This window comes from Bubalus kerabau, chromosome 17, assembly GCF_029407905.1.
Source record: "Bubalus kerabau isolate K-KA32 ecotype Philippines breed swamp buffalo chromosome 17, PCC_UOA_SB_1v2, whole genome shotgun sequence".
In the NCBI taxonomy this organism is placed as follows: domain Eukaryota; kingdom Metazoa; phylum Chordata; class Mammalia; order Artiodactyla; family Bovidae; genus Bubalus; species Bubalus kerabau.
The window spans coordinates 66,690,567-66,715,530 of NC_073640.1; the positions used below are offsets into that span (position 1 = coordinate 66,690,567).

At 54.4% G+C, this 24,964-nt stretch overlaps 3 protein-coding genes across 7 annotated transcripts; all 3 read right to left on the bottom strand.

Moving 5' to 3' along the window:
- Nucleotides 1-257: 257 nt before the first annotated feature.
- Nucleotides 258-2,975, bottom strand: ZNF581 (zinc finger protein 581). The gene is made up of 2 exons (XM_055554225.1): nucleotides 2,557-2,975; nucleotides 258-1,983 (listed from the first exon to the last, which is right to left on the bottom strand). Exon 2 carries the CDS (start codon nucleotides 1,962-1,964, stop codon nucleotides 1,368-1,370), a length of 597 nt encoding a protein of 198 aa, XP_055410200.1. The 5' UTR covers nucleotides 1,965-1,983; nucleotides 2,557-2,975; the 3' UTR covers nucleotides 258-1,367.
- LOC129632524 (zinc finger protein 580) lies at nucleotides 2,865-5,549 on the bottom strand. The gene is made up of 2 exons (XM_055554220.1): nucleotides 4,920-5,549; nucleotides 2,865-3,577 (listed from the first exon to the last, which is right to left on the bottom strand). The coding sequence occupies exons 1-2, from the start codon at nucleotides 5,373-5,375 to the stop codon at nucleotides 3,047-3,049; spliced, it is 987 nt and encodes a 328-aa protein (XP_055410195.1). The 5' UTR covers nucleotides 5,376-5,549; the 3' UTR covers nucleotides 2,865-3,046.
- Nucleotides 5,550-5,675: 126 nt separating this feature from the next.
- Nucleotides 5,676-13,927, bottom strand: LOC129631509 (OTU domain-containing protein 7A-like). 5 transcript variants are annotated; one of them, XM_055552571.1, is made up of 3 exons: nucleotides 13,583-13,927; nucleotides 11,336-11,437; nucleotides 5,676-5,999 (listed from the first exon to the last, which is right to left on the bottom strand). In XM_055552571.1, the coding sequence occupies exons 1-3, from the start codon at nucleotides 13,627-13,629 to the stop codon at nucleotides 5,783-5,785; spliced, it is 366 nt and encodes a 121-aa protein (XP_055408546.1). In that variant the 5' UTR covers nucleotides 13,630-13,927; the 3' UTR covers nucleotides 5,676-5,782. The 5 variants fall into 5 exon arrangements, 1 of the variants encoding a protein (XP_055408546.1); XR_008704061.1 differs by lacking the exons at nucleotides 5,676-5,999; nucleotides 13,583-13,927 and adding exons at nucleotides 6,019-9,558; nucleotides 11,792-13,556; XR_008704060.1 differs by lacking the exons at nucleotides 5,676-5,999; nucleotides 13,583-13,927 and adding an exon at nucleotides 6,008-9,558 and having other exon boundaries at nucleotides 11,336-13,567.
- Between the last annotated feature and the right edge of the window lie 11,037 nt (nucleotides 13,928-24,964).

Sequence of the window (24,964 nt, forward strand, 5' to 3'; positions counted from 1 at the left end):
TTTCTCACCTGTAAAGTGGGGCGATTATAATCCCTTTTAGGTCTGTTGTGGGGATAGAATGATACGACGCTCAGCCCAGCGCCTGGCCGGGGCCAGAACTCAAGCTCGGGACCCTATGAGTGTTATCTGGAGTCAGATTATGGGACGCTCCCTCTCTAGGGAGTAGAGACAGCTGGTTTTCTCCTCCACCCAACAAGAGGTTGGAAGAGATGAGGCCTAGCACAGTGCCTGACACAACTCCGACACGCAAAGAAAACTCGGTGAAAGGGCAGGTGTTTATTCGGCTTCTGCCCCAGCGCCACCTGCCTCTCCTCCCTCTCTCCGGTAGCTTCGTGCTCCAGAATTCCTACCGGCCCTTAAGAGAGCAGCGCTTTTTAACTTACAGCTGGAGAGTCGAACCGTCTTGGCCACACGCCCCTCACTTCACTACCGGTGTCAAAACGTGCAGGGGGAGGCACCTGCCCTAGTTCGGTGTCTTTCAAACGACATATTCATGCGCAGAAAATTTAATATGGTAGAATGAAATTTGTAATCAGCAGATATGAAATAGATGGAAAAAAAATATGAGAGGACTGCACGCAGAAGTAACTATTGTTAAACCTTTGTTTTGCATGTATTTTGTGTACCTGTATACCGGGTTGCCGTATAAAATGTGTTTCTTACAATGGGTCGTGGTTTTTAGAAAGTTAAGATTAAAAACATTCTGCCTCAATGACACAGGTGGTCAGGAGCCAAGCTCGGATGAGCCCCATCACAGGCCAACCTTCCCATTCCCCAGCCAGGTGGGCCAGGCACTTGCAAAGTCTCCCTGCCAGGCAGTGGGCAGAGACAGTCTCCCAGAACCGACCTCGGGTGCTGAAAGTGGACCACGTGTTTACTGAGTGAGTGTCCAGTCTCCACCTCTGGCTGGGGAGTGGGAGGCAAGTCTGGGGCCCTTTCCCCCAGCATTGCACGTTGTGGGGGGAGGGGGCGGGTCTCAGGAAGACAGTGCAGATTCCTGATGGCCCCCAGGCACAGTTCTCAGGCCCTAGATCGGTAACACATGGCACTCTTGCGCCCCATCGGGCCCGGACTAACCCGGCCCAACCCCGGCAGTCAGGGCTCAGTCGTGGAATCGCTGGTGTCTCTGAGGTTAGAGGGTTCCATTCAGGAAACGTGGGGTCTTGCTCTCATCCTATCTCCCAAACACCCGGAGATGACTGCAGGACTTCTCCTTAAGGCCGGGGTCGGCCTCCCCGCAGCGGTGGGTCTGTTTGTGTCCAGGGCCCCCTGGTGTTCGCCGGCTGTCTGAGGACAACAGGTGTCCATGTGCACACACCCCCGCCCCGAGAATCCCGCGGTACCTGGGGGGCCCCCCGCAGCCTGGCTCAGGGGTGCTTCCACCGCGTGTGCTTCTGCAGCGTGTTCTGCTCCATGAACCGGCGCGGGCAGTGCGGGCACTGGTAAGGGCGCTCCCCGGAGTGGACCCGGCTGTGCTGGGCCAACTCGCCCGCCTCTCGGAAGCGGCGAGGGCAGAGTGGGCAGCCGTGGGGCCGCCCGCCGCCTGCCCGGTGAATGGAGTGGTGGCGCGCCAGATGGCTGGCCCGCTTGAATGCCTTCCCGCAGGTGTCGCACTCGAAGGGCTTCACCTCAGAGTGGGTGATGCTGTGCCGCTGCAGGTAGGACATGTACTCGAAGACACGGGAGCACACGGGGCAGCTGTAGCATTTTTTCTGGGCCGACGCCCCATCGGGCCCGGACTCCCTCTGAGACTCCTCGTCCACCAGCACGGTGTACGGGACGCCCTGGGTGTCTATGAGCAGGTAGTGGTTGGGCCTGGAAGAAGAGGGCGAGGTCTGGGGACATCCTGTGGAGCAGGAAGGTCCGGGCTCTGGGGACCCGCCTGTCCGAGGGGGAGGGGCCTGCATGGCCTCAGCGGAGGGAAACGCCGGGGGCCGGGAGCCGGGGGCCGGCAGCACCAGCATCCGGAGGGGTGGCTGAGGCCTGGGGGGGTGGGAGACAGGACGAGGAGGTCACGCGGAGGCGGGAAGCTCGGCCCCACGAGCTCCGTCCTTCCCGCTCTGCGTGCCCTGCTCCGGACCGCTGCATCCTCTGCAGCGCTACCCTGACTCCGTGACCCTCTGAGGTTCCAAGGCGCCCCCTCCTCGAGACACCTCTCCGTTCCTTCCCACCGCCGACCGCAGGCACGGGATGTCTTTGTGGCTGTCTGCCCTCCTCAGCTCACAAGTCGCCCGGAGGCCCCACCCATCAGGCCTCCAGGCCGCTGACCCGGCCGTGGGGGTCAGTGCCCGCTCCGGGCGCCCCCTCGGCCTGTGCCCGAGCCCTCTCGGGTGCGCGGCCGCGTCGGGAGCCCTGTGTCCTCCCCCGCCCCCAGGCCCCTGTGCGTTCCGTCCGGGGCACGCCCACCCGCCCCCACTCCCGGCAGCCTGCCCGCGCTCCGCAGGCCTCCGCCCCGGCCTCTCCGCGAGCCCCGCCCCGCCCCGCGCTCGGGGGCCCGCGCGCCCTGCCCCGCCCCGCGGCCCGCTCCAGCTCCCGCCCGCCTCCCGGCCCCCGTACCCGGTGCAGCAGCTTCTCGGGTCCGGGTGGCTCCTGATCGGCTCCGGGCTCCCCGCGTAGGTGCAGACGGCGGCAGGCCGGGGCGCTCGGGGCGTCCCCCGGGAGCTGGCGGCGCCGACGAGGGGCGGAGAGGACCGGGGGACGGAGGAGAGGGTCCAGGGCAAGGCGGTGGGGGCGGGGCGGGGCGCCCGGGCAACCAGGAAACGGCTCCGGCCGGAAACGCGCGCCGGGACGGTGGTTCCCACGTGCTCACGGTCTGGCTTCACCACCCGCGCCCGCCCCAGCGCCGCAAATAAGAGCCCTGAAGCGAAGTGCGGAATGTTTATTAAGAGAGAGTGAGGGTGGCGGGTGCGAGGGGAGACGCAGGAGCGAACCAGGCTGCGGCCGCAGCCTTTCGTCGACCCTCCCGCGCAGACGGCAGGTGCTCACCACGCGGGAGCGGCACCTGGGGCGCCGGGCGCGGGGAGGGGAGCCAGGGCCGCCCGCCGGCTCAGTGCAGCCGCACGTGCTGCGCCAGCTCCGCGGCGTCCTGGAAGCGGCGCGGGCAGAGCGGGCAGGCGTGCGGCGGCCCGGCACGGGCGCGGTGCGTGGCGCGGTGCCTCGACAGGTGGCTGGAGCGCTTGAAGGCCTTGCCGCAGGCGCCGCACGTGAAGGGCTTGAGGTCCGAGTGCGACACACGGTGGCTCTGCAGCCGCAGGGGGCTAGCGAAGACGCGGGCGCACTCGGGGCAGCTGTAGCCCTTGCGCGGCCCGGGCTCTCCAGGCGGCGCCTCGCGCGGGGTCGGGCCGCGCGGCTCCTCTTCCAGCGGCGCTGTGTACGTGTAGGGGACCCCGTTGGCGTCGATGAGCAGGTGGCGGCCCAGCCGCGGGGGCCGGGGCCCCGCCGCCGAGGACGCAGTGGAGGCAGGGCCCTCCGCCGGGGGGAAAGGGGGCGCCTTGGGGGGCGGCGGGTCCATGGCCTCGGGAGAGGAGGCCCGAGGGTGGGGGGGCCGCGGCGGCAACAGCAGCATCCGGAGCGGCAGCTGGGAGCGGCGGAGGGGAGACAGGTCAACACGGCCGCTGCCCGGGGACAGTGTCCCCGCCGTCTCAGCGCTCGCGGCCCTCTGTCCCACTGACCTCCTCCCTAACGGGAAAGGGGGCTGCCTCCAGGCCGACTCGCTCGGCCGCACCAGGCAGCCTCGACGGCTTCTCCCGCTAAGGTCAGCAGCTCAGAGACCCCACCTGCCTTTCCTCGCGAGTCCTCCTCTCCTCCCCCAGGGGACCCGAAGGCATCACCCGGCCTCTTCCCTCCTCCTCCTCCTCCTCCTCCTCGCCTTCCTCCTGCTTCCCGCCTCCCTCACTCCTCGACAGCCAATCAAATCCCAAGCCTATTTTGTCCTTTACATCTTCATGGCTTCTTCCAAGTCTCGCCAGGAGTCTTGCCTCCAGAATTTGTCTAACGGGTCGCTTCCTCGGCCACAACTTAGGATGCATCCTCTCCCCACCCCCCACCCCACCCCCAGGACCACCGCAGAGGCCTCTCTTTGGCCTCCAGACCTCCTAGACCTCCATGCCCACTAGTTCCCTGGAAGGGCTCCCAAACCTGGATACGTCTATGGCTGCTCTTAATTTCCTCCCAAGGTACGTCCCCAGAGTCCCACTAATCCAGTTCCCCACTTTTCCAACCGGAGCTCCTCTAACTTGTTCCTACACTTGGCACCTTAAGGATTCAACACACTCTTCCATCACCTAGGGGATTCCCTGATGGCTCAGACGGTAAAGAATCCGCCTGCAACGTGGGGGACCTGGTTTCGATCCCTGGGGTGGGAAGATCCCCTGGAGGAGGAGGGATCGGCTACCCACTCCAGTATTCTGGCCTGGAGAATCCTATGGACAGCGGAGTCTGACAGGCTACAGTCCCTGAGGTCGCACAGAGTCGGAGACGACTCAGCGACTTTCACTCCATCATCTAACCTCCGAATTTCAGGTACGCATCGCTAGGACACCTCAACTGCCAGCCTTCTGTGCAGGCGTCGCCTTGTGAACTTTCACACCTGCTACATCCCCAGCTCCCCCGTTCCCGGGGGTCCTTCTCTGGCCCGGCCCCTACCCATAGGCCGCTGACATCGTTCCGACCCTCTCCATAGCTGCCGGAGCCCCCGTCCCAAGCACCTCCCTTCCGCGGGATGCAGCACCTTTATTTCCCCATCCCTCCCCGCGCTGTGCCCGGCTCAGCGCCGCCACCCCGCCGCCTCGCTCAGCTTCCCGCGCTCCCCCAGGACCCGCGCTGCCCCTGCCCCTCCATCCCCGCCGTGGCCGGCCCCACCCCCCATCCCGGTTACGGCCGGCCCGGCGCGGCTCCTCCCTCCATCCCGACCCCTGTACCCGGTGCAGCGGCCTCTCGGGTCCGGAGGAGCGGGCCGAGGTCCCGTGCGGCCCGGGCTTCCCCTCGCGAGGGCCGGCGGCGGCGGGGCCGAAGCTTCGGGGAGCTCCGGGCCGGCGGCGCCGGGAACGCAGGCGCGGGGGGCGCGGGGGCGCGAGGGGCAGCGGCGTCCCTGGGAAACGGCGCCGGCCGGAAGCGCGCGCCGCAGCGAAGGTTCCGCCACTCTTGAGCTTCTGGGGGTCGGGAGCGGGGAGGGGGCCAGAGCGCGAGAACCGCAGCGACCGCCCGCGCCGGGAGCTGCTCGGGGCCTGGAACCTAGGTCGGAGGGTAAACGAAGGTGGGCGGGGCTGCGTCTGCCCGAAGTCCCGCCCGACCGGGGTCGCCCAGGCCGTCTCCTCGCCCCGGCCATCCCGCCTGCGTCCGCTGCCCGGCGAGGCCGAGGGCGGGAGGGCCGACATTTCTGCCCGCGGGGCTGATGCAGGTCCCAGGTCCAGAGGCCAGCCTGGGGGCCAACGTGTCCCCGCTGGGATCCTCCCGCCCGCAAAGTGAGGAAACCGAGGCCCAGAGAAGCCCAAAGCCTGCCAGATGGGCAGATGGGGAGGGGTGGGCTTCTCATATCGGGGGAGCCGAGGACCAGAGCCCCCAGATACGGAGGGGTGGGCTTCTCATTGGGTGGGTTGGGGGGGAGGGGGGCCCAAAGGACCAGAGTCCCCAGATGGGGAGATGGGGGGCGCTTCTCATGGGGGGACGGGGGAAGGGGACAGAGGACCGGAGAGAACCAGAGTCCCCAGATGGGGAGATTAGGATTGGGGGGTGGGGGTGCCGATGACCAGAGGGTGGCAGGGCATCCAGGCCGGCCCGGGACCTAGAGCGGGGGTCGGCTCCGGGCAGCCAGGTGGCCGCAGTGCTGCAAGGCGGGCGCAGGCGGAGAACGCGAGGAGTTGGAACCCGGAGAGCAGCGCTGGGAGCCGCGCGCAAGGCCCCACTCCGCGCGCCCGCAGTTCGTCCTCCGGTTGCGCGATGATCCGGGAGCGAACGCCACGCGCCGCCGGCACCAGAGCTGCGTGGGGCCAGCGCGGCAGCTGGGGGCACAGAGCAGAGAGAACCGGCACTAAGGTCGCGCCCCGACCAAGGACCCGGGTTGGGCCAGAGCTCCCTCTGAGAGAACTGCCAACAAGAACTTTCTGCAATGATGGAAAAATCCTCTGACCTGCTCTGTGCAGGGGAACTGCCGCATATCTGAAAGGTGGCTCGTGGTTGAGGACCTGACTTTAAAACGTTTCTCTTTTTTAAATAAATAGGTGGCTAGTGGCTGCCCACCCTGAGGTACAGCTCCTGACCCACACTCAGCCAGTTGCAAACTGGAGACCCGCGGGCCACAGAGGGTTGAGTTATATTTGGCTTGGATCGCAAATATGTTTTACTGGGCAATAATCTAAATGCCTACTGACCTGGGGAGTTCCTCTTTCAGTATCCTATCATTTTGCCTTTTCATACTGTTCATGGGGTTCTCAAGGCAAGAATACCGAAGTGGTTTGCCATTCCCTTTTGAAAGGGATGGGAATACCATACCACCTGACCTGCCTTTTGAGAAACCTATATGCAGGTCAGGAAGCAACAGTTAGAACTGGACATGGAACAACAGACTGGTTCCATATAGGAAAAGGAGTACGTCAAGGCTGTATATTGTCACCCTGCTTATTTAACTTATATGCAGAGTACATCATGAGAAACGCTGGGCTGGAAGAAGCACAAGCTGGAATCAAGATTGCCGGGAGAAATATCAATAACCTCAGATATGCAGATGACACCACCCTTATGGCAGAAAGTGAAGAGGAACTAAAAAGCCTCTTGATGAAAGAGAGTGAAAAAGTTGGCTTAAAGCTTAACATTCAGAAAACTAAGATCATGGGATCTAGCCCCATCACTTCATGGGAAATAGATGGGGAAACAGTAGAAACAGTGTCAGACTTTATTTTGGGGGGCTCCAAAATCACTGCAGATGGTGTCGCAGCCATGAAATTAAAAGACGCTTACTCCTTGGAAGGAAAGTTATGACCAACCTAGATAGCATATTCAAAAGCAGAGACATAACTTTGCCAACAAAAGTCCGTCTAGTCAAGGCTATGGTTTTTCCAGTAGTCATGTATGGATGTGAGAGTTGGACTGTGAAGAAAGCTGAGCGCCAAAGAATTGATGCTTTTGAACTGTGGTGTTGGAGAAGACTCTTGAGAGTCCCTTGGACTGCAAGGAGATCCAACCAGTCCATTCTTAAGATCAGCCCTGGGTGTTCTTTGGAAGGACTGATGCTAAAGCTGAAGCTCCAGTACTTTGGCCACCTCATGTGAAGAGTTGACTCATTGGAAAAGACTCTGATGCTGGGAGGGATTGGGGGCAGGAGGAAAAGGGGACAACAGAGGATGAGATGGCTGGATGGCATCACCGACTCCATGGACATGAGTTTGAGTGAACTCCGGGAGTTGGTGATGGACAGGGAGGCCTGGCATGCTGCAATTCATGGGGTTGCAAAGAGACGGACACGACTGAGTGACTGAACTGAACTGAATCTAAATACCAGAAAATGCACACACAAATCCCCAGAAATAGAAAAAAGTCTCTAGGTGGGGCAACAGTAAGCTGAACTGATGAAACATTCTTCAGAAAACCTTCAAGAAACCTGCAAGTGACCAAACAATTGTGGTATCAGGCTAAAGATCCTCCCCTGCAGCTGTGTTTAAAATAGAGGAGACATGGAAGCAGCCTAAAGGCGCATCAACAAATAAATGGATCAAGATGTCATTCACAGATACAATGGAATATTACTCCACCAGCAAAAGAACAAAATCATGTCTTTTGCAGCAATATGGATGGCCCTAGAGATTGTCATACTGAGTGGTCAGAAAAAAGTCAGAAAAACTGAAACATTGTATGACATCCCTTATATGCAGAATCTTAAATGATACAGATGAACTTATGTACAAGACAGAAGCAGACTCACAGGGACTTCCCTGGTGGTCCAGTGACTAGGACTCCACACTCCCAATGCAGAGGGCCGGGGCTCAATCCCTGGTCAGGGAACTAGATCCCACATGCCACAATTAAAACTTGATGCAACCAAAACAAATAAACAGACTCACCAACTTAAAAGAAGGCTCTTATGGTTCTGGAGGTGGGAGAGGATGGGGAGGGAAGGATAGTGAGTTTAGGATGGACATGTTCACACTGCTATATTTCAAATGGATAACCAACAAGGGCCTACTGTATGGCATCACTATATCCTACATGATTTGGAGAATAACTTTGGTGTTTGTCTTAATTTTTTATTCAATAAAAGTTTTATTAGAAAAACAAAGATCCTCCAGAATTGTACAGTCCTGAAGGGCAACCACTGGCCACCACGTGGCTCTCGAGCACTTGGCATGTGTCCAGGCTGACCTGAGGTGGGCTGTGATGCAGACACCCCTCAGATTCTGAAGACTGAGTACAAAGAGTGTAAAGTACATCGTGAATGATGTCTGTGTGGATTCCACTGAGAAAGGATACTCTGGGTAAACTGAGTGGGTTAAGTATTAAATGAGTCCTTAAAATTATTTCAGCTGTTCCTTTTCACTTTTTAAAGTGTGGCTCCCTACTGTATATTGTTGGTCCTACAAGTTCTTCCTCCTCTAGTTTCATGGCAGGTGGTAGGGAAAATGGACGGAAACTGGTGGATTGAGAGAGGGTGTCCAGCAATGGCACCCCACTCCAGTACTGTTGCCTGGAAAATCCCATGGATGGAGGAGCCTGGTAGGCTGCAGTCCACGGGGTCGCAAAGAGTCGGACACGACTGAAGCGACTTAGCAGTAACAGCAGCACACTGGCTTAAGGGGCCAACACCCCTCCGTCTACGCCAGGCATCTCAGCTTTGGCGCTGCTGACCTCTGGGGGCTGGGCCATTCTCTGCTGCGGAGTTGTCCTGCACACTATGGAGGCTGACCAGCATCTGCGGTGCCACCTTCAGATGCCAGGAGCACTGTCACCCCCGCCCCCACCCAAACCTCTCACCCGGCTGTGACAACAGGTCTGGCCAAATGTCCCTAGAGGGAACAACACAGATCCTGGGCTACAGAGACACCCCCGTGAATCTCTCCCCTGGATCCCTTTCTTAAGTTTCAGATCCAGAAAACTAGCTTTGTAGGTGAGAACCACACCCATCTCGACATAGTAACAATGACTAACATTTATTGGGCCTTTCCTATGGTGCCCTTGGACTCCAAGGAGATCCAACCAATCTATCCTAAAAGAAATCAACCCTGAATATTCATTGGAAGGACTGATGCTGAAGCTGAAGCTCCAATACTTTGGCCACCTAATAAGAACTGACTCCCTGGAAAACACACTGATGCTGGGAAAGACTGAGGGCAGGAGGAGAAGGGGATGACAGAGGATGAGATGGTTGGACAGCATCACAGACTCAATGGACATGAGTTTGAACAAACTCCGGGAGATGGTGGACAGGGAGGTCTGGCATGCTGCAGTCCATGGGGTCGCAGAGTCGGACATGACTGAGCGATTGAACAGCAGGGTGCCAGCGGTTGTGGTTGTTAGATGCACCGAGTCCTCAGAGCAGACCCAGACGGGAAGCGTCTTGAGGATCCCAACCTTATAGACGAGGAAACAGAAGCTCAGAGAGGTCACGTGATGGGCCGGAAGCCATGCATCCTCAGGTGGGGGAGCCAGGATGGCACTGCCTCTACCTGACCTGAGTCAGAGGTCATGGCCACTGTCTGCGGGCACCTCGGGCTTGTCCCCAGCCCACTGCTGCCATGGTAACAGCCTCCCCTCCCACCCCTCTGCCTCCTCTGGCCCCCTCTCCCTATGGCAACACTGAAGCAATTTTGTAAACCCACCAAAACATGTTACTCCCTAACCCCAAACCCTTCTTGCTGCACTTTAGAGTAAACCCCAGAAGCGCCCCAGCCCTGTGTGGACTGGCCCCCAGCACCACAGTGCCCCCTTGCCAACCTCTCCCACCTCCTGGGCCTTGTGTGTGCTGTTCCTCCCTCTGGAATGTTCCTCCCAACCCCTTACAAGGATGCATCTTTTCTGGCCAGGTGGGAACTCAAGTAACCCTTCATCACTGGAGCACTGCAGGTGATATCAGAGGCAGGGAGGGGAGGGGAGGCCCCCCTCTGCCCCTCGGGCCATCTCCTCTGCATCTCGATTTACAGTCCCTGAGGGTCTTGCTCCTTAACGGATTTGCTGTTTTCCTGCCTGCCTTTCCTGCTCTGTCCTGGGCAAGTCTATCCTCAGACTCTAGCAAAGGTCTGGGGAGCCAGGAGCAGCTGAATTCAATACTGGTTAAATGATCGAATGAATGGAATTCAGTCACCCTGCCCGAAGGTAAAGCTCATCTCCCCCACCCAAACAAAATGCCCTGCTTCTCTCCTGGGACAGGGTCTCGGTGACGCCCTACATCCACCCATAGGTCCCCATCCCACCCCCCCCCCTCACTCCCCAAAGCCGGGCAGGCACCGAGTGCTCCCTCCCTCCTCCTCCACCCCCCAAGCTCCAGCTCTGGCTCCTTCCTCCCACCTGGGCCCTTGCACCAGCCTTCTCCCTGGTACCCTGGCCCCCAGAACTCCTCCCACCCTGGCCCGATACTCATCTCACAGCTGCCTCACATGCATGAAACCTTCTCACATCCCCTGTGACCCTCAGGACCAAGTCCCCAGGTTCCTCCGCCTGGGATCTGAGGCCCTTCTTGAGGTGGCCCAGCCACATGTGGCATCACCCAGCTCCGACCCAACTGAGGGACCTACTCCTAGGACAGCACTCCAGCCTACAATCCACACCCACAAAGGAAAGGTTCCCACCTTGGTTGGGTTCCAGCCCTACCACTGCAATTTAAAAAGGACTCAAACTAACTAACGTTTATTTTCATCTGCCTCAGCAGGCACCATGAGTTACTAGAAAGAAGTGATGAAGGTAACGCCCTGGCAGTCCAGTGCTTAGGACTCCTGGCTTTCACTGCCAAGGGCGCAAGTTCCATCCCTGGTTGGGAACTAATACTAAGATCCGCCAAGGCGCTACTAAGACTCCGCAAGTTGTTCTGCTCGGTCAAAGGAAAAAATAAAAGTTACGCAACACTGTGTGCTACCTTCATATTAGGTGAGTTTGCAGCTCACCTAATAAGGACGCTTCATTCTGTCCCATCTCACAGAAACTGAGTCCAGGATGGGTGGTGATCGATCCCAGGCTATGAAGAGAGGCTGTGGGAGAGTCAGGGGTCCAACAAGAGACTCCTGCTTCTCCCCGCTGGCCAGGATAGCTGGAGGTCACAAGTAATTTCAGGAGGAGGAAACTGGCCCAGCGAGGCAGCCTCAGATCATAGGGCAAGTAAGCAGGGGGCCCAGACCCCGCACTCTACCCTCTGTACCAGAAACGGGAGCCTCTACGGGGCCCCTGCGGTCTCTCCACCGTCCAGGAAATCCCTTCCAGCCGAGCGGTCCTGGACGTGCTGGGCCAGCCGCCGGGCCTCCTGAGAACACAAGAGCACAGCGGGCAGGTGTATGAAGCGACGCCTCCGAATCCTCGCTGGCGTGCTTGAAGACCTCCGAGCGGGGAGTGCTGTGGCTCCGGCGATGCGGGGAGCTCCCGGGGAGGGACAGGGACAGGAGGAGCGCCTGGGCTCCGGCCACGCAGGGCCAACACCATCCCCGGCGGTGAGCGGGTGACGGGCCTTCTGAGGTGGGCAGGGGCCCCGGGGTGGGGTCCATCCTAGGGAAGGAGGGCCCATGGCCCCCGAAGAGGCTCGGGGTCGAGGAGCCCTCTGAGAGCCTGGGGGGCGGACATACGCGGGATCCTCTAAATTAGCTCTTTCCGCGGAACCCACCAGCTCCGAGTCGTTCCGCCCCGCGTGCCTGCGTCTGAGCGGGCGCCCCAGCGGACGCACCGCGCCGCTCGGGCCTCTCCGGCCGCGCGGAGCTCAGGCCCTGCCTCCCGGCGCAGGCTGGCGGAGCGGGAGCCTCTCGGGTCCGAGCGCGGCGGGAAGTGGCCCGAGAGGCGGCCCCAGGACGTCTGTCCGCGGCGCGGTGGAGGTGGATTCTAAAAGCCGGAAGCCCTCTTCCGGCTCCCGCCACCATTGCGGACGGGCGGGGCCCGAGGCATCCGTCCCGGCGGGAAACAAACACCCGCGAACCACAGTTCCGGGTGCCTGAGCGCCTCACCTCTGCCATCGGAGGGTTGAAAAAAAGAAAATACCCAGCCAGTATAAAGTCACTATTTGGAGACGCGGCAGATGCGGAGGGAGGGAAGACAAAAGAGATAGCTTTTGTCCGAAAAGTGACTTGCCTTTAAAAGTCACTTTATCATTCTAGGCTGGAGAAGGAACCAGTCATTCTACAATAGGAAAAAGTGTTGTTAGTCGCTCAGTCGTGTCCAACTCTTTATGACCCCATGGACTGTAGTCCGTCGGGCTCCTCTGTCCATGGGGATTCTCCAGACAAGAAAACGGGAGTGGGTTGCCATTTCCCAGTCCTGGAGACCTTCCTGACCCAGGGATCTCCTGCATTGCAGGCAGATTCTTTGCCATCTGAGCCAAGGAGACCAGAAATCGCCCTGGGAGGTGAATACATCTTTCATGATACTGTCTCCTGCTTCCCCTGCCACCCACGGACTCGCAGCACACCCGAAGGCTGAAGATCATACAGTGTTAGAAAGACCCAGCACAGAAAAGGATGCTGCCTTGTCCTTCAGAGATGCCAGGGCCTAGCTCTGCAACTGACAGCCCTCGAGCTGGATGCTGGCGGCCTGGGGCAGGATTCCCAGGACGTGGCCCCCTAAAGGCATGCCTGTTGTGCCCTTCCCTCCCTATGCATCTACCACGGGCTTCCCTGATGGCTCAGCTGGTAAAGAATCCGCCTGCAATGCGGGAGACAAGTATTCAATCCCTCGGTTGGGAAGATCCCTTGGCGATGGGAACAGCTACCCACTCCAGTATTCTGGCCTGGAGAATCCCATGAACTACAGTCCATGGGGTCGCAAAGAGTCAGACACGCCTGAGAGACTTTCACTGTATCTTTCCCTTTTTGTGCCCACATTAGCAGGAGACCCAGTCTGCCCTGATACACCAGGGCGTGCTGACCGGCTCCCTGGTAAGGCTGACCTGCCAGGAGCAGCAAGAGCAGCGGCAGGAAGCTCGGTGGGTGAGACGGGGCGGGCAGAGACAGCGGGGTCCTTTGAAGGCCTTGCCACAAGCTTCACAAATGAAGCACCGGACGTCCGGACGGACGAGGGCGTGGGCCTTGAGACAGGCCGCGTTCCTGGAAGCCGGCAGGTAGCTGGGACAGCCGCGCGCTGGGTGGGGCTGTGTTACTGGGCTTCCCCACTCACGGCGTCTGTGCCCGTCCAGTCAGTGAGCAGGGATTGATAAGGACAGAGCGAAGGGGCAAAGCAGACGGTTAAATACCCTTCGAGTATCTTTCTCTCCAGCTCCAAGGTCTCTTCCTTTCATGCAGGTCCTGCGACACCAATTAAGTGTTTCCACTGCCCCCCACCCCCGCCATCCCCACCGCGGCCGCCAATGAAGCCTCTCACCTCCAGAGTCTGTATTCGGTCGATCCCATCACCTCCCCACCATCTCTTTCCAAAGCCACCTCCCCCGCTCCCCCGCCCCAAGACCTGCCTGGTTTCCGCCGCTTCTCTGTTCCCAAGAGGCTCGGCACAAACCATAGACAGAGGTTTCTGGAGGGCTACAGTCCATGGGGTCACAAAGAGTCGGACATGACTCAGCAACTAAGCGCAGCACATCACTAGCACAGCAGTAGCTGCAAGCACCATGTCCCCTCAGTGGGTCAGCAGGTCCGGTCTTGGTGACCTGGTCTCGTGCTCCAGGGCTCTTACTCCGGGCGTGACCCTTCTGTTCGTCCGTTATGAGGAATGGCCTCCCGAAAGCCCGATCCCGGAGTGCAGGAGGCGAAAACATTAACCCCCTACCCGGGAGCCCTAAGTGGGGACACACGGGCTCCGACCACCGAGCAGAGGGGCGGGGGGGGGGGGGGGGGGGGTCACGTGAAAGCCTTCCGCCCGGAAACATACCCCTCAAAGGAAGGGTTCCAAGGACCTTTAGTTCCGCTGGCTTGAAGCGGAGTTATTTTGTTCAACACATATCTGTTGTGTATTGTTCAACACAAATGGCTCTTAGATACCAGCTTATGGGGGTAAAAGCGTGAGCCAACCAGACCTAGGTAGTCCCCGCCTTCCTCTACCTTAAGAGGCGACACATGTTATCTGCATTGGATACCTGCTGCAACAAGGAACTCTCCTAAGCCTCCTGGGGGCGACAGAGACCAAAATATTGACGTCTTCCCAGGAACCCCAGCCCCAGCACCTAGGAGAAGCAGGTAGGGATGACAATCAAGAGACAAATTCAACAACGACGAGTCAGCGTCACTAAAGAATCGGATATATGCCGAAAAGAGAATTTGAACAAGAAGGTGTCAGATTCAGTCCTAGCATTTTACAGATGAGGGAACTGACGCGCAAGAAGTTTAAGTGAGAGGCTGATGGTCCCACAGCAAGTGGGTGCCGGAGCCAGAGTTACATCCTAAATCCGAGAGGTCTTTACACTTTCTCATCCCCAGACCGTCATTTTCAGGAACGTGTCCTATGGTCCCTGAGAGTTAGAGGGGTGCAGCTGAAAGACGGTTAGGGAAAGAGCTGCCCGAATGTGACACAGCCCTCAAGGCTGGCTGTGGGTGCTGGCCAGGAAAAACCAGAAGGCTGGGCTTTCTAGCTCCTACCCACGCAGAGCGCTGGGAATTCACAAACGGCCGCCTTCTTGCCTCAGTACCCACTGTCTTGAAAGAGTGGGCATTCCATGTTTCCTGGCAAAGATCAGATTGTAATGAGGAGCTTAGAAACAGCAGGATTCCAATTCTCGTTTCAAATCAATCAGACCTCAAATTTCTCCAGGCAAACCTCCCCACCCCTCCGCTCTCCAGGCTGCTTGGCTTATGGGATCTTTGTTGTCCAACACCAGGGATTGAACCCAGATCCACTGCAGTGAAAGCACCAAGTCCTAACTACTGAACCGCCAGGGAACTCCTGTCTCTGGGCAAATCTGAAAAGCATGTGGTGACTCAGTTTCCTCATCTGTCATGCACTGTTAGACACTCTTTGCTTTTCCTTTTAATCTTACTTTTCTATATTCAGATGTAGATTATGATAGAAGAAATTTTCAGATGTTGATGTATGGGGAAGTCCTTCTGGCTGATACATGATCTGTCTTGAACTTTATGCTGACCAGAACAGCCTGTCTTATGGCCTGTCAAGCATACATTGTCTTCATACATCTTCTATAACCAGTAAAGAATGTAAGTAAAATAAAAATGGAGTCACTGTGGCTTAGGCATCAAAAATGGAGCTGGAGGATTTCCCTGGTGGCACAGTCAATAGGAACCCACCTGCCAATGCAGGAGACACAGGTTCGACCCCTGGTCCAGAAAGAGCCTAAATGCCAAGGAGCAGTTAAGCTTGTGTGCCGAAACTAATGAGCTCATGTGCTGCAACTCCTGAAGCTGGAGCACCTAGAGCCCGTGCTCCACAAGAAGAGAAGCCACAGCAATGAGAGGCCCCGCACTTCAACAAAGAGTAGTCCCCACTTGCTGCAACTAGAGAAAGCCTGTGCAGCAAGAAGAACCCAGTGCAGCCAAAAAATACATATTTTTTTGTTAATGGAGCTGGGTAGTCATTGTAGACATGGTCTCAGATGCACTGTTCCATTACTGAGAACTTGAATTTTCTGAACTGTATCAGACTCAAGGCCAGCACCTGCCATTCTCAAAACAGTATCTGCTAGCAGCTGCCACCTTAGACCTTAACCTGGACTAATCCTGTTTCAAGTGCTCAATACCGACGCATGGCTGGTGGCCTCCATATTGGAGACGCTAATCTACGGGAGGCCAACTAACAAACAGGCAACTACAAAGTAGGGTCACAAGTGCAATGATGAGGCACTCCAGGGGGTCAGAAGGGGCACATGACCCAACGGGGGGGGGGTGCAGAATTAGAACGTTTTCCTGGAGGAAACATCTGAGCTCAGATGTGGACAAAAGAGTTAGCCCGCCTTTGGGAATTGTGAATGCAGTTTCAAGTGCAGTGAAGGGGAGGCAAAGGCCAGGACTGCAAACAGCCTAAAGAACCATTCTTCTTTCAGGGTGATGAAACATCCCTGGTGGCTCAGTTGTAAAGAACCTGCCTGTCAATGCAAGAGATGCAGGTTTGATTCCTGGGTTGGCAAGATCTCCTGAAGAAGGGAATGACTTCTCCAGAAATCTTGGCTGGAGAATCCCATGGACAGAGGAGCCTGGCAATCTACAGTCCATGGAGTCACAAGGAGTTGGACACATTTAAGAACCACAGCTACCCACTTCAGTATTCTTGAGCTTTCCTGGTGATTCAGACAGTAAAGAATCTGCCTGCAACACAGGAGACCTGGGTTCGATCTCTGGGTTGGGAAGATCCCCGGAGGAGGGGATGGCAACCCACTGCAGTATTCTTGCCTGAAGAATCCCCATAGACAGAGGTTTCTGGTGGTCTACATGACTCAGCAACTAAGCACAGCACATCACAAGCACAGCAGCAGCTGCGAGCATCATGTGCACAGCCAGGGACAATGCTAGCTGAGACATCAACAGGGACCAGCTTGAAGAACTTGGAGTTCGTGTCGCAGGCATCGGGGCGAGCTGGGAGTTAATGAGGGAACTGTCATATGAGGGCTTTACAAGCATTCCAGTAAAACCGGTAGCCTGAAGGAGTGCCTCAGTCAGCCTGGGATCTGGAACTAGGCAGGAGTCAGAGGTTGCTTTCTGGAGGAATTAAGGCCTGATGAAATGGCCAGGATCCCCCAGGAAAGGTTATTCTGGGTAGTGAGAAGAGTCCAAGACCTGGCACCTGGAGCAATGAAAGCATGAGGGTTTCACTGGGGGTTATGACATGTTGTGTTTGAAAGATGCACAATCAAAGCGGTGAGAGGAGGTCAGCGAGCTTGGCGGGAACTTCGTTATGAAGGCAGGGCAGAGGAGTTGAGATTTCTGTCTTGAGTCAAGAGGGAGTGTAGAAGGATTTTGAGCTGGGAAAGGATGAGAGTTTTAGAAAGGTCTCTCTGCCTATGTTGTCGGGCTAGAGAGTTCAAGTTCAGAGAGTAGGGAGGAGGCTGGGGCCGAAATCTAGCTGAGAAACAAACGAGATTTGAGCTACAGAAGGGGTGGTGGGGCTGAGAGAGTTCTAGAGCGATAATGTGTGTGTGTGTGTGTGTGTGTGTGTGTGTGTGTGTGCGCGCGCGCGCGCTTAGTCGCTCAATCGTGTCCGACTCTTAGTGACCCCATGGACTGTAGCCCGCAAGGCTCCTCAGTCCATGGGATTTCCCAGGCAGGAGCACTGGAGGGGGTTGCCATTCCCTTCTCCAGGGGATCTTCCCCACCCAGGGATGGAACTCCTGTATTGGCAGGCGGATTCTTTACCACTGAGCCACCAGGCAAGCTGCCACCGCGCCCCCAACCACCCTAAAACACCGAAGGAAATGGTCCTTTCGGCTGTCCGCATTGGAAGCCAATTACCCTCATATCTACCCACCTCCCCGCCCACCATGGCCCCTCTAGTCCTCCCTCTAGCGCCTCTCTACGGTTTCCCCTCCTACCGCTCTTGCCAGACGCTTTCTCTCGTTTCCCTCCCACCCTGGACCCCTCTATCTGCCGCCAACCTCTCTATGGTCCTCCTTCTCCCTCCTTCATTTATCCGCTCCTCTTCTAAAGTTTAGAGTCTAAACCCCTCAGTATTGGCCATCAGCCTCCCGCACCCACCAGATCCGTCCTCTGAGCTCCCTTTCTGCTCAGGTCGAGCGGGAACGGCGGACAGTGGGGAAGTGCTTTTACGGGAGGCCCAGCGGGGAGCGACCCGGACTTCTAAGAGGAGACCCCTGCTAGAAGCTGAGCGATATAGGCCCTTTGCAAAAATGCTCGGGCTGCAAACACGAAGCCCAGAAAGGAAGATTCCGCTTTGCGCTTAGGCTCTAATAAGAGGGATCCCAAAAGGATCACCCTCTAGGGGAGTTCCCTGCTCCTCGTTTCTTCTTCCTTTTTTTTTTTTTTTTAAGTTTGCAAACTTGATTTTTCTTTCTTTATAATTTCCCCCCTTTATCTGCACCTGACATGTGGAGCTTCCCTGCTGCTGCTGCTAAGTCGCTTCAGTCGTGTCCGACTCTGTGCGACCCCATAGACGGCAGCCCACTAGGCTCCTCTGTCCCTGGGATTCTCCAGGCAAGAACACTGTAGTGGGTTGCCATTTCCTTCTCCAATACATGAAAGTAAAAAGTGAAAGTGAAGTCACTCAGTCGTGTCCGACTCTTAGCGACCCCATGGACTGCAGCCTACCAGGCTCCTCCGTCCATGGGATTTTCCAGGCAAGAGTACTGGAGTGGGGTGCCATTGCCTTCTTATAACCCAGCAAACCCACTCTTGGGTATATATATACCATGAGGAAAGCAAAATTTAAGAAGACACATGCACCTCAGTGTTCATTGCAGCACTATTTGCAATAGCTAGAACATGGAAGCAACCTAGATGTCCATCAACAGATGAATGGATAAAAAGTGCTGGTACATATACACAACGGAATATTACTCAGCCATAAAAAGGAATGCATTTGAGTCAGTTCTAATGAGGTGGCTGAACCTAGAGCCTATTATACTGAGTGAAGTAAGTCAGAAAAAGAAAGATAAATATCGTATACTAATGTATATATTTAGGATCTAAAAATATGGTACCAAAAGATTTATTTGCAGGGCAGCAGTGGAGAAACAGACAATAGAGAACAGACTTACGGACTTGGGGAGAGGGTGAGATGTATGGAGAGAGTAACATGGAAACTTATATTCCCATATGTAAAATAGATAGCTGTTGGGGGCCGGCGTGAGGCACTCCGCCCATGGCAAAGGTCATGAGGAAGGAGGCTCCACATACGCAAAGGCGGGATCGAGCCTCAGGAGTCCCCCTGGAAATCCTCAAGCATCTACCCCCATAACCAGAGCCTGCCTACTTTACTACTTTGCGCTCTCCCCTACACCTCTGACTTTACGGGGGGCTGTCCCCCACCACCTCTTTCGGAGAAGGAGTTAACTTAGAGCTCCAGTTAATAATAATTCCTGGGCGTGATAGGAGTGTTTCAACCTACAAACTCCTCTGAAGGTTCTCTAGCCTGCCTGACAGGCTTGTCCGGCCACATGTGATTGCTCACAGCCTCCCAACTGTGAGAGGCACGAGATGCTTTAAACCTTCTAAAAACAGGTTCCTTAGAAAAGTTAGAAAACCATTAGTATAAGTATAGTGGGCTGATTAGAAATTGTATTGATGAAGGGTTTTTCATTTGTTGAGCCAATGTTTGCTGCTAAGTCTCCATATCCCCTGCCGTTACACACATTAATGAATATATAGAAGAAATAAGTATTAACCTTTGATATTAATCACGTTAGACCTTAGGCTAAGTAAATTCTTTCCTTAACTAAAACCCACTACACCCTCACCCTATAGGAATGTAACTTTGTTTGGGTGGCGTCTGTTTTAAGAATAATCACTCCTGGAGAAATAAATGTCCTGGTTGACTGACCGCTGTCACAAGGAGAGGGTCATAAATTGTCAGCAGGCCCCCTGGCCAGAAGATGATGTAACACCCCTAAGACCTCTGTATACATTTGTATGAAGCACCTGACTTTGATAAAAGTCAGGACTGCTGACCCCACGTGACTTTTGCATAACATCTCAGTGTTTAAAAGTAGACCATGGAAAATAAAGAATTGGGATCAGATTCTCGAAATACTGGTCTCCCCATGTCGCTCTCTCTCTCTCACTCTGGCTGAGTCTCCATCTGGAGCGTGGAACCCACCAAGCTTACTAATTTTGCCTGGGCTTCTAAGATCTGACCGGGGAGGCCTCAGTGTCTCCTCTCCTTTGGGAGAACAGAAGGACGCCTACGGCCTACGTAAGTGGTGCAAGCTTCTTGTCTTGAAGTTTTATTGGTCTCCCGCGTAAACCAAGCTACTCAGCCTCTTTTGTCCACTGAATTTTCCTACTGAGCTATCCTCATTCTATTACTCTTTATATCTTTGATGAATAAATAATTAAATAGGTCGTTGACGCCGTCCCCGTTTCGAATACCCTGGATCAGCTGGGGCTGGACCCCGGCAGATAGCCAACGAGAATTTGCTGTATGTCTCAGGGAACTCAAACAGGGGCTCTGTATCAACCTAGAGGGGTGGGATGGGGGGGGTGGAGGTGGGAGGGAGGTTCAACAGGGATGGAACATATGTATACCTGTGGCTGATTCATGTTAAGGTTTGACAGAAAACAAAATTCTGTAAAGCAATTATCCTTCAATTTAAAAATAAATTTTTTAAAAGGAAAGAAAATAGGTGAAGTAAATAGTAACAGCACGGTTCCTAAAGGAGGAACTCAGAGCCTTCACAGTCAAGTTCCATCTGATATTCTGCCCCATCTACAAGGATTCTTCTTCACACATAGCAAGCACATAGAATTCTTTGCTATAAAATTAGTTAAGCATAACTGCAGAGGTGGGTTTACCATGAATCTAATGAACCTTAAGCTTCAGGGGTTCCTCACTTGCACAAGATATTTCCTGAGTAGTAAGTACTGACAATTCACAGTCGTTAGATTAGTCACTGCTCAAAAGAAAGCAAAACAAAAAACAACAAAAAACTTGCACCAGGATGTCCAGTGACAGATGAATGGATAAAAAGTGGCATATATCAACATGCAATGGAATATTGCATTTGTGCTAAGTCGCTTCAGTGGTGTCTCACTCTTTGCGACCCCATGGACTGTAGCCCACCAGGCTCCTCTGTCCATGGGGATTCTCAGACAAGAGTACTGGAGTGAGTTCCCATCTCTTCCTCCAGCAATGGAGTATTATGCAGCCATTAAGAAAGAATGAAATGATGCCGTTTGGAGCAACATGAATGGAGGAGAGATTATTGTGCTAAATGAAGTAAGTCAGAGAAATACAAATTATATGATACCACTTATATATGGAATCTAAAATATGATACATACGAACTTTTTATACATACATATAAAAAATAGAAATAGACCCACAGAAGTAGAAAACAAATTTATGGTTACCAAAGGGGAAAAGTAGGGGAGGGGATAAATTGGGAGGATGTGACTAACAGAATCATAGTACTGTATATAGATAACCGGCAGAGCGCTGGGAAGCACTGCGAATGTCTCTCTCCTTCCACGGTGCTCGGACAGAACAGGCCCAGGGACGCCCCTTCCTCCAGCCTCCGACCACCTTCCAACCATTTTTCCAGTGGCAACCTTGGAACCAACCAGATGTCCTCGGCCCCCAGGACCAGCCAACGCCATTTGCAGAGTTTGGCTCCTTGTCTCCGGCTACCCGTGAGCTCCCAGATTCCTGAGAATTATTCCCACAGGCGGAGGCGCCCCAGCCACCCGGTCCATGTGCAGCCTCCGCCTCCAGCCCCGACTTCTCTCTGGGCTTCCCCGACCACTAGGACCAGGCGGCTCTGGAGGGCGGGCCATCTCCCCACGGATCGGGGGAGAAACGGGGGACGGGGGACGGGGGGGGGGGGGTTGCGTAGAGCTCCATGGAACCTGCAGAGCCAGCGCTGCGGCCGCGCGCTCTTCCAGGACGTCCGTCCAGGGCAGGACGAGGGGCTCAGACCCCGGAAGCCTTGGGGCCGCCCTGCTCGCAGAGAAGACCCCGAGCCAGGCCTTCGTGGACCGCAGGCCCCGGGTCCTCCCCTCCCGACTCCACCTCCGTGACTTCCTGCAGCCACGTCCTGGACAAACGGGTGAAACTCATCACGACGGTGGGCGCCCACCTGACCAGCGCAGCAGGCCGCCTGGTCCCCGGTGGGGCTGGACCGCTTTCTCCTGCAAAGGTTCAGCCTCCAAAGCACCGCTAGGAGCCTCTGGCGGAGAAGGCAATGGCAACCCATTCCAGTACTCTTGCCTGGAAAATCCCATGGACAGAGGAGCCTGGTAGGCTGTAGTCCATGGGGTCGCTAAGAGTCGGATATGACTGAGCGACTTCACTTTCACTTTTCACTTTCATGCACTGGCGAAGGAAATGGCAACCCACTCCAGTATTCTTGCTTGGAGAATCCCAGGGACAGAGGAGCCTGGTGGGCTGCCGTCTATGGGGTCGTACAGAGTCGGACACGACTGAAGTGACTTAGCAGCAGCAGCAGGAGCCTCTGGAGCCCAGCGGCCTTTGAGGAGCCCCTCTGGTGGTAGGGCTTCTGCCTGAAGCCTCTCTCTGCCACTAGGCAGTTTATATTTTTTGTTTGTTTGGTTGGTTGTATGTTATTTATTTTTGGCTGTGCTAGGTCTTCATTGCTGCTCAAGGGATTTCTTTAGTTGCCGAGTCGGGGGCTATTCTGTGGCAAGCACAGGATCTAGAGCTCAGGCTCAGAAATTGTGGCACAGGGGTTTAGTTCCGCCAGGGTGTGAAATCTTCCCAGACCAGGGATCAAACCTGTGTCCCTTGTGTTGGCAGACAGACTCTGGACCACCAGGGAAGCCCCACTAGGCAACTTGTTAACCACTTTGGAGACCTCTCTGGAGCCTTCCATCAAAGGGAAATAATACAGGTTTTTGCAACAACAAAATAAAAAAGAGAGAGATAACCAAAAAGAACCTACTGATATTCAATATCTTGTAATAGATTATAACGGAAAAGAAGCAAAAAATATATACATCCAAAAAAGAATATATATATGTGTGTGTGTGTGTGTGTGTGTGTGTGTGTATGAACCACTTCGCTGTAGTGAAACTACCACAATATTGTAAACCAACTATACTTCAGTAAAAAGGAAAAAAATTGGAACCAACCCAATGTCCACCACCAGGAGAATGAATAAAGGTAATCTGGCATCATCAGTCGGCTATCAAAACGGCATTGACAATGAATGACTAGACTACACTACACTATGGATGTTTACAAATATAAAAAAAGCAATGTTGAGGGGAGAAAAGATTGCACTGAATGACACCATTTATCCTAGAGGTGTTAAATGTACAGGACAGTATCACATTGCATCATGTATGTAACAAAATAGAAAGACATACATGCATAGGAATGGTAAACAAAAGATGCAGAATCTAATAACCTTTCTCAGGGAAGGGAAGGAGGAAATCGATGGGGAGGGGTACACAGAGGGCTTAGACTGCTTCTGTAAAGTTGTACAGTCTTTGTTTATTAGTGAGAACAGGGAGCTATTTATGATTCTGGATATTTTTTTGTATACAGAAATGGTTCCAGATAATATTAATAAAAGACTCCATATATTCATCTGTCAATAGATCCTTCTGCAGTAACAAACACCACCAAGCTCAGTGGCTTTAGACAACGCATGATTATTTTAAATGTTATATATCTAAGGAAGATGAGCATCAGGTTCTGGTCGCTGTAGACACATATTCTGGAATTCAGGATGATGAATTCACTTCACTTCACCCTACAAGTTCCCAAGCACAGAACAGCAGGAATGGAAAGTGATCAATAGTTGAGCTGGCTCTTACCTTGTGCTGAAGTTGACACACATCTCTTCCACTTATATTTCATTGGGCAAACAGAATCACAAGGCCACGTCTAATTGCAAAGGAAAATGCAACCTTATCATGTTCCCAGAAGGAAAAGCAGAATTTAGGAATGATCGTCATGTTTAGCATCTCTTCCCCTGTTGCCAGGAGAAATATCAATAACCTCAGATATGCAGATGACACCACCCTTATGGCAGAAAGTGAAGAAGAACTAAAGAGCCGCTTGATGAAAGTGAAAGAGGAAAGTGAAAAAGTTGGCTTAAAACTCAATATTCAGACAACTAAGATCATGGCATCCGGTCCCATCACTTCACAGCAAATAGATGGGGAAACAGTGGCAAACTTTATTTTGGGGGGCTCCAAAATCACTGCAGATGGTGACTGCAGCCATGAAATTAAAAGACCCTTGCTCCTTGGAAGAAAAGCTATGACCAACCTAGACAGCATATTAAAAATCAGAGACATTACTTTGCCGACAAAAGTCCATCTAGTCAAAGCTATGGTTTTTACAGTAGTCATGTATGGATGTGAGAGTTGGACTATAAAGAAAACTGAGCAGCAAAGAATTTATGATTTTGAACTGTGGTGTTGGAGAAGACTTTTGAGAGTCCCTTGAACTGCAAGGAGATCTAACCAGTCCATCCTAAAGGAAATCAGTCCTGAATATACACTGGAAGGACTGATGCTGAAGCTGAAACTCCAATACTTCGGCCATCTGATGTGAAGAACAGACTCATTGGAAAAGACCCTCATGCTGGCCAAGATTGAAGGCAGGAGGAGAAGGGGACAACAGAGGGTGAGATGGTTGGATGGCATCACCGATGCGATGGACATGAGTTGAGTAAACTCTGGGAGTTGGTGATGGACAGGGAAGCCTGGCATGCTGCAGTCCATGGCATCGCAAAGAGTCGGACACTACTGAGCGACTGAACTGATGCCCCTGCTCTCCCAAGAAAACAATTTAAAGTTGCTCCAATCCAAATATCTTGCAAATTTCTTTCTTATTGGGTTTTACAACCATCTACATTGTACGTGAGAGAAATGCAGGCACGACCCTGAGAAATGTGGCGACCCCTTCAAAGTCACACAACCAGGCCACAGAATGAACTGGACTCTTAAGGCAGCCCTGTCCTTGGTGCTGTAAAAACCCATCTTTGGGCTCTTTCCTCCCAAACATCATACCACCTAAGGACTTTTGCTAACAAACCCCAGTACGACCAGTGTGGCTGTTTGATGACTGTATTTCTGCAAATGGACTTTAAAATCCTTACATTGGTAAACTTGGTCTCACTGTGTTAAGGCAACCCATGCAGAGGAGGTGACCGCAAAAATTTGTAGCATGAAAACAGAAAAATCATTCAATTCTGGTCAGTGTCAACTGACTGCCAGAGCCTACTCATACAGGTTAAAAAGAGAAATTCGAGTTA

Excerpts from the sequence above, each read along its gene's own strand:
- ZNF581 (XM_055554225.1), bottom strand. The coding sequence starts at position 1,964 with ATGCTGGTGCTGCCGGCCCCCGGCTCCCGGCCCCCGGCGTTTCCCTCC.
- LOC129632524 (XM_055554220.1), bottom strand. The coding sequence starts at position 5,375 with ATGTCGGCCCTCCCGCCCTCGGCCTCGCCGGGCAGCGGACGCAGGCGG. Across the intron at positions 3,578-4,919 it reads CCGAGAGGCCGCTGCACCGG|CTGCCGCTCCGGATGCTGCT; the intron begins GTACAGGGGTCG and ends CGCCGCTCCCAG.
- LOC129631509 (XM_055552571.1), bottom strand. The coding sequence starts at position 13,629 with ATGGTTTGTGCCGAGCCTCTTGGGAACAGAGAAGCGGCGGAAACCAG. Across the intron at positions 11,438-13,582 it reads AGAGAAGCGGCGGAAACCAG|GAGGCCCGGCGGCTGGCCCA; the intron begins GCAGGTCTTGGG and ends TTGTGTTCTCAG. Across the intron at positions 6,000-11,335 it reads CGTAGAGGCTCCCGTTTCTG|CTGCCGCGCTGGCCCCACGC; the intron begins GTACAGAGGGTA and ends CTGTGCCCCCAG.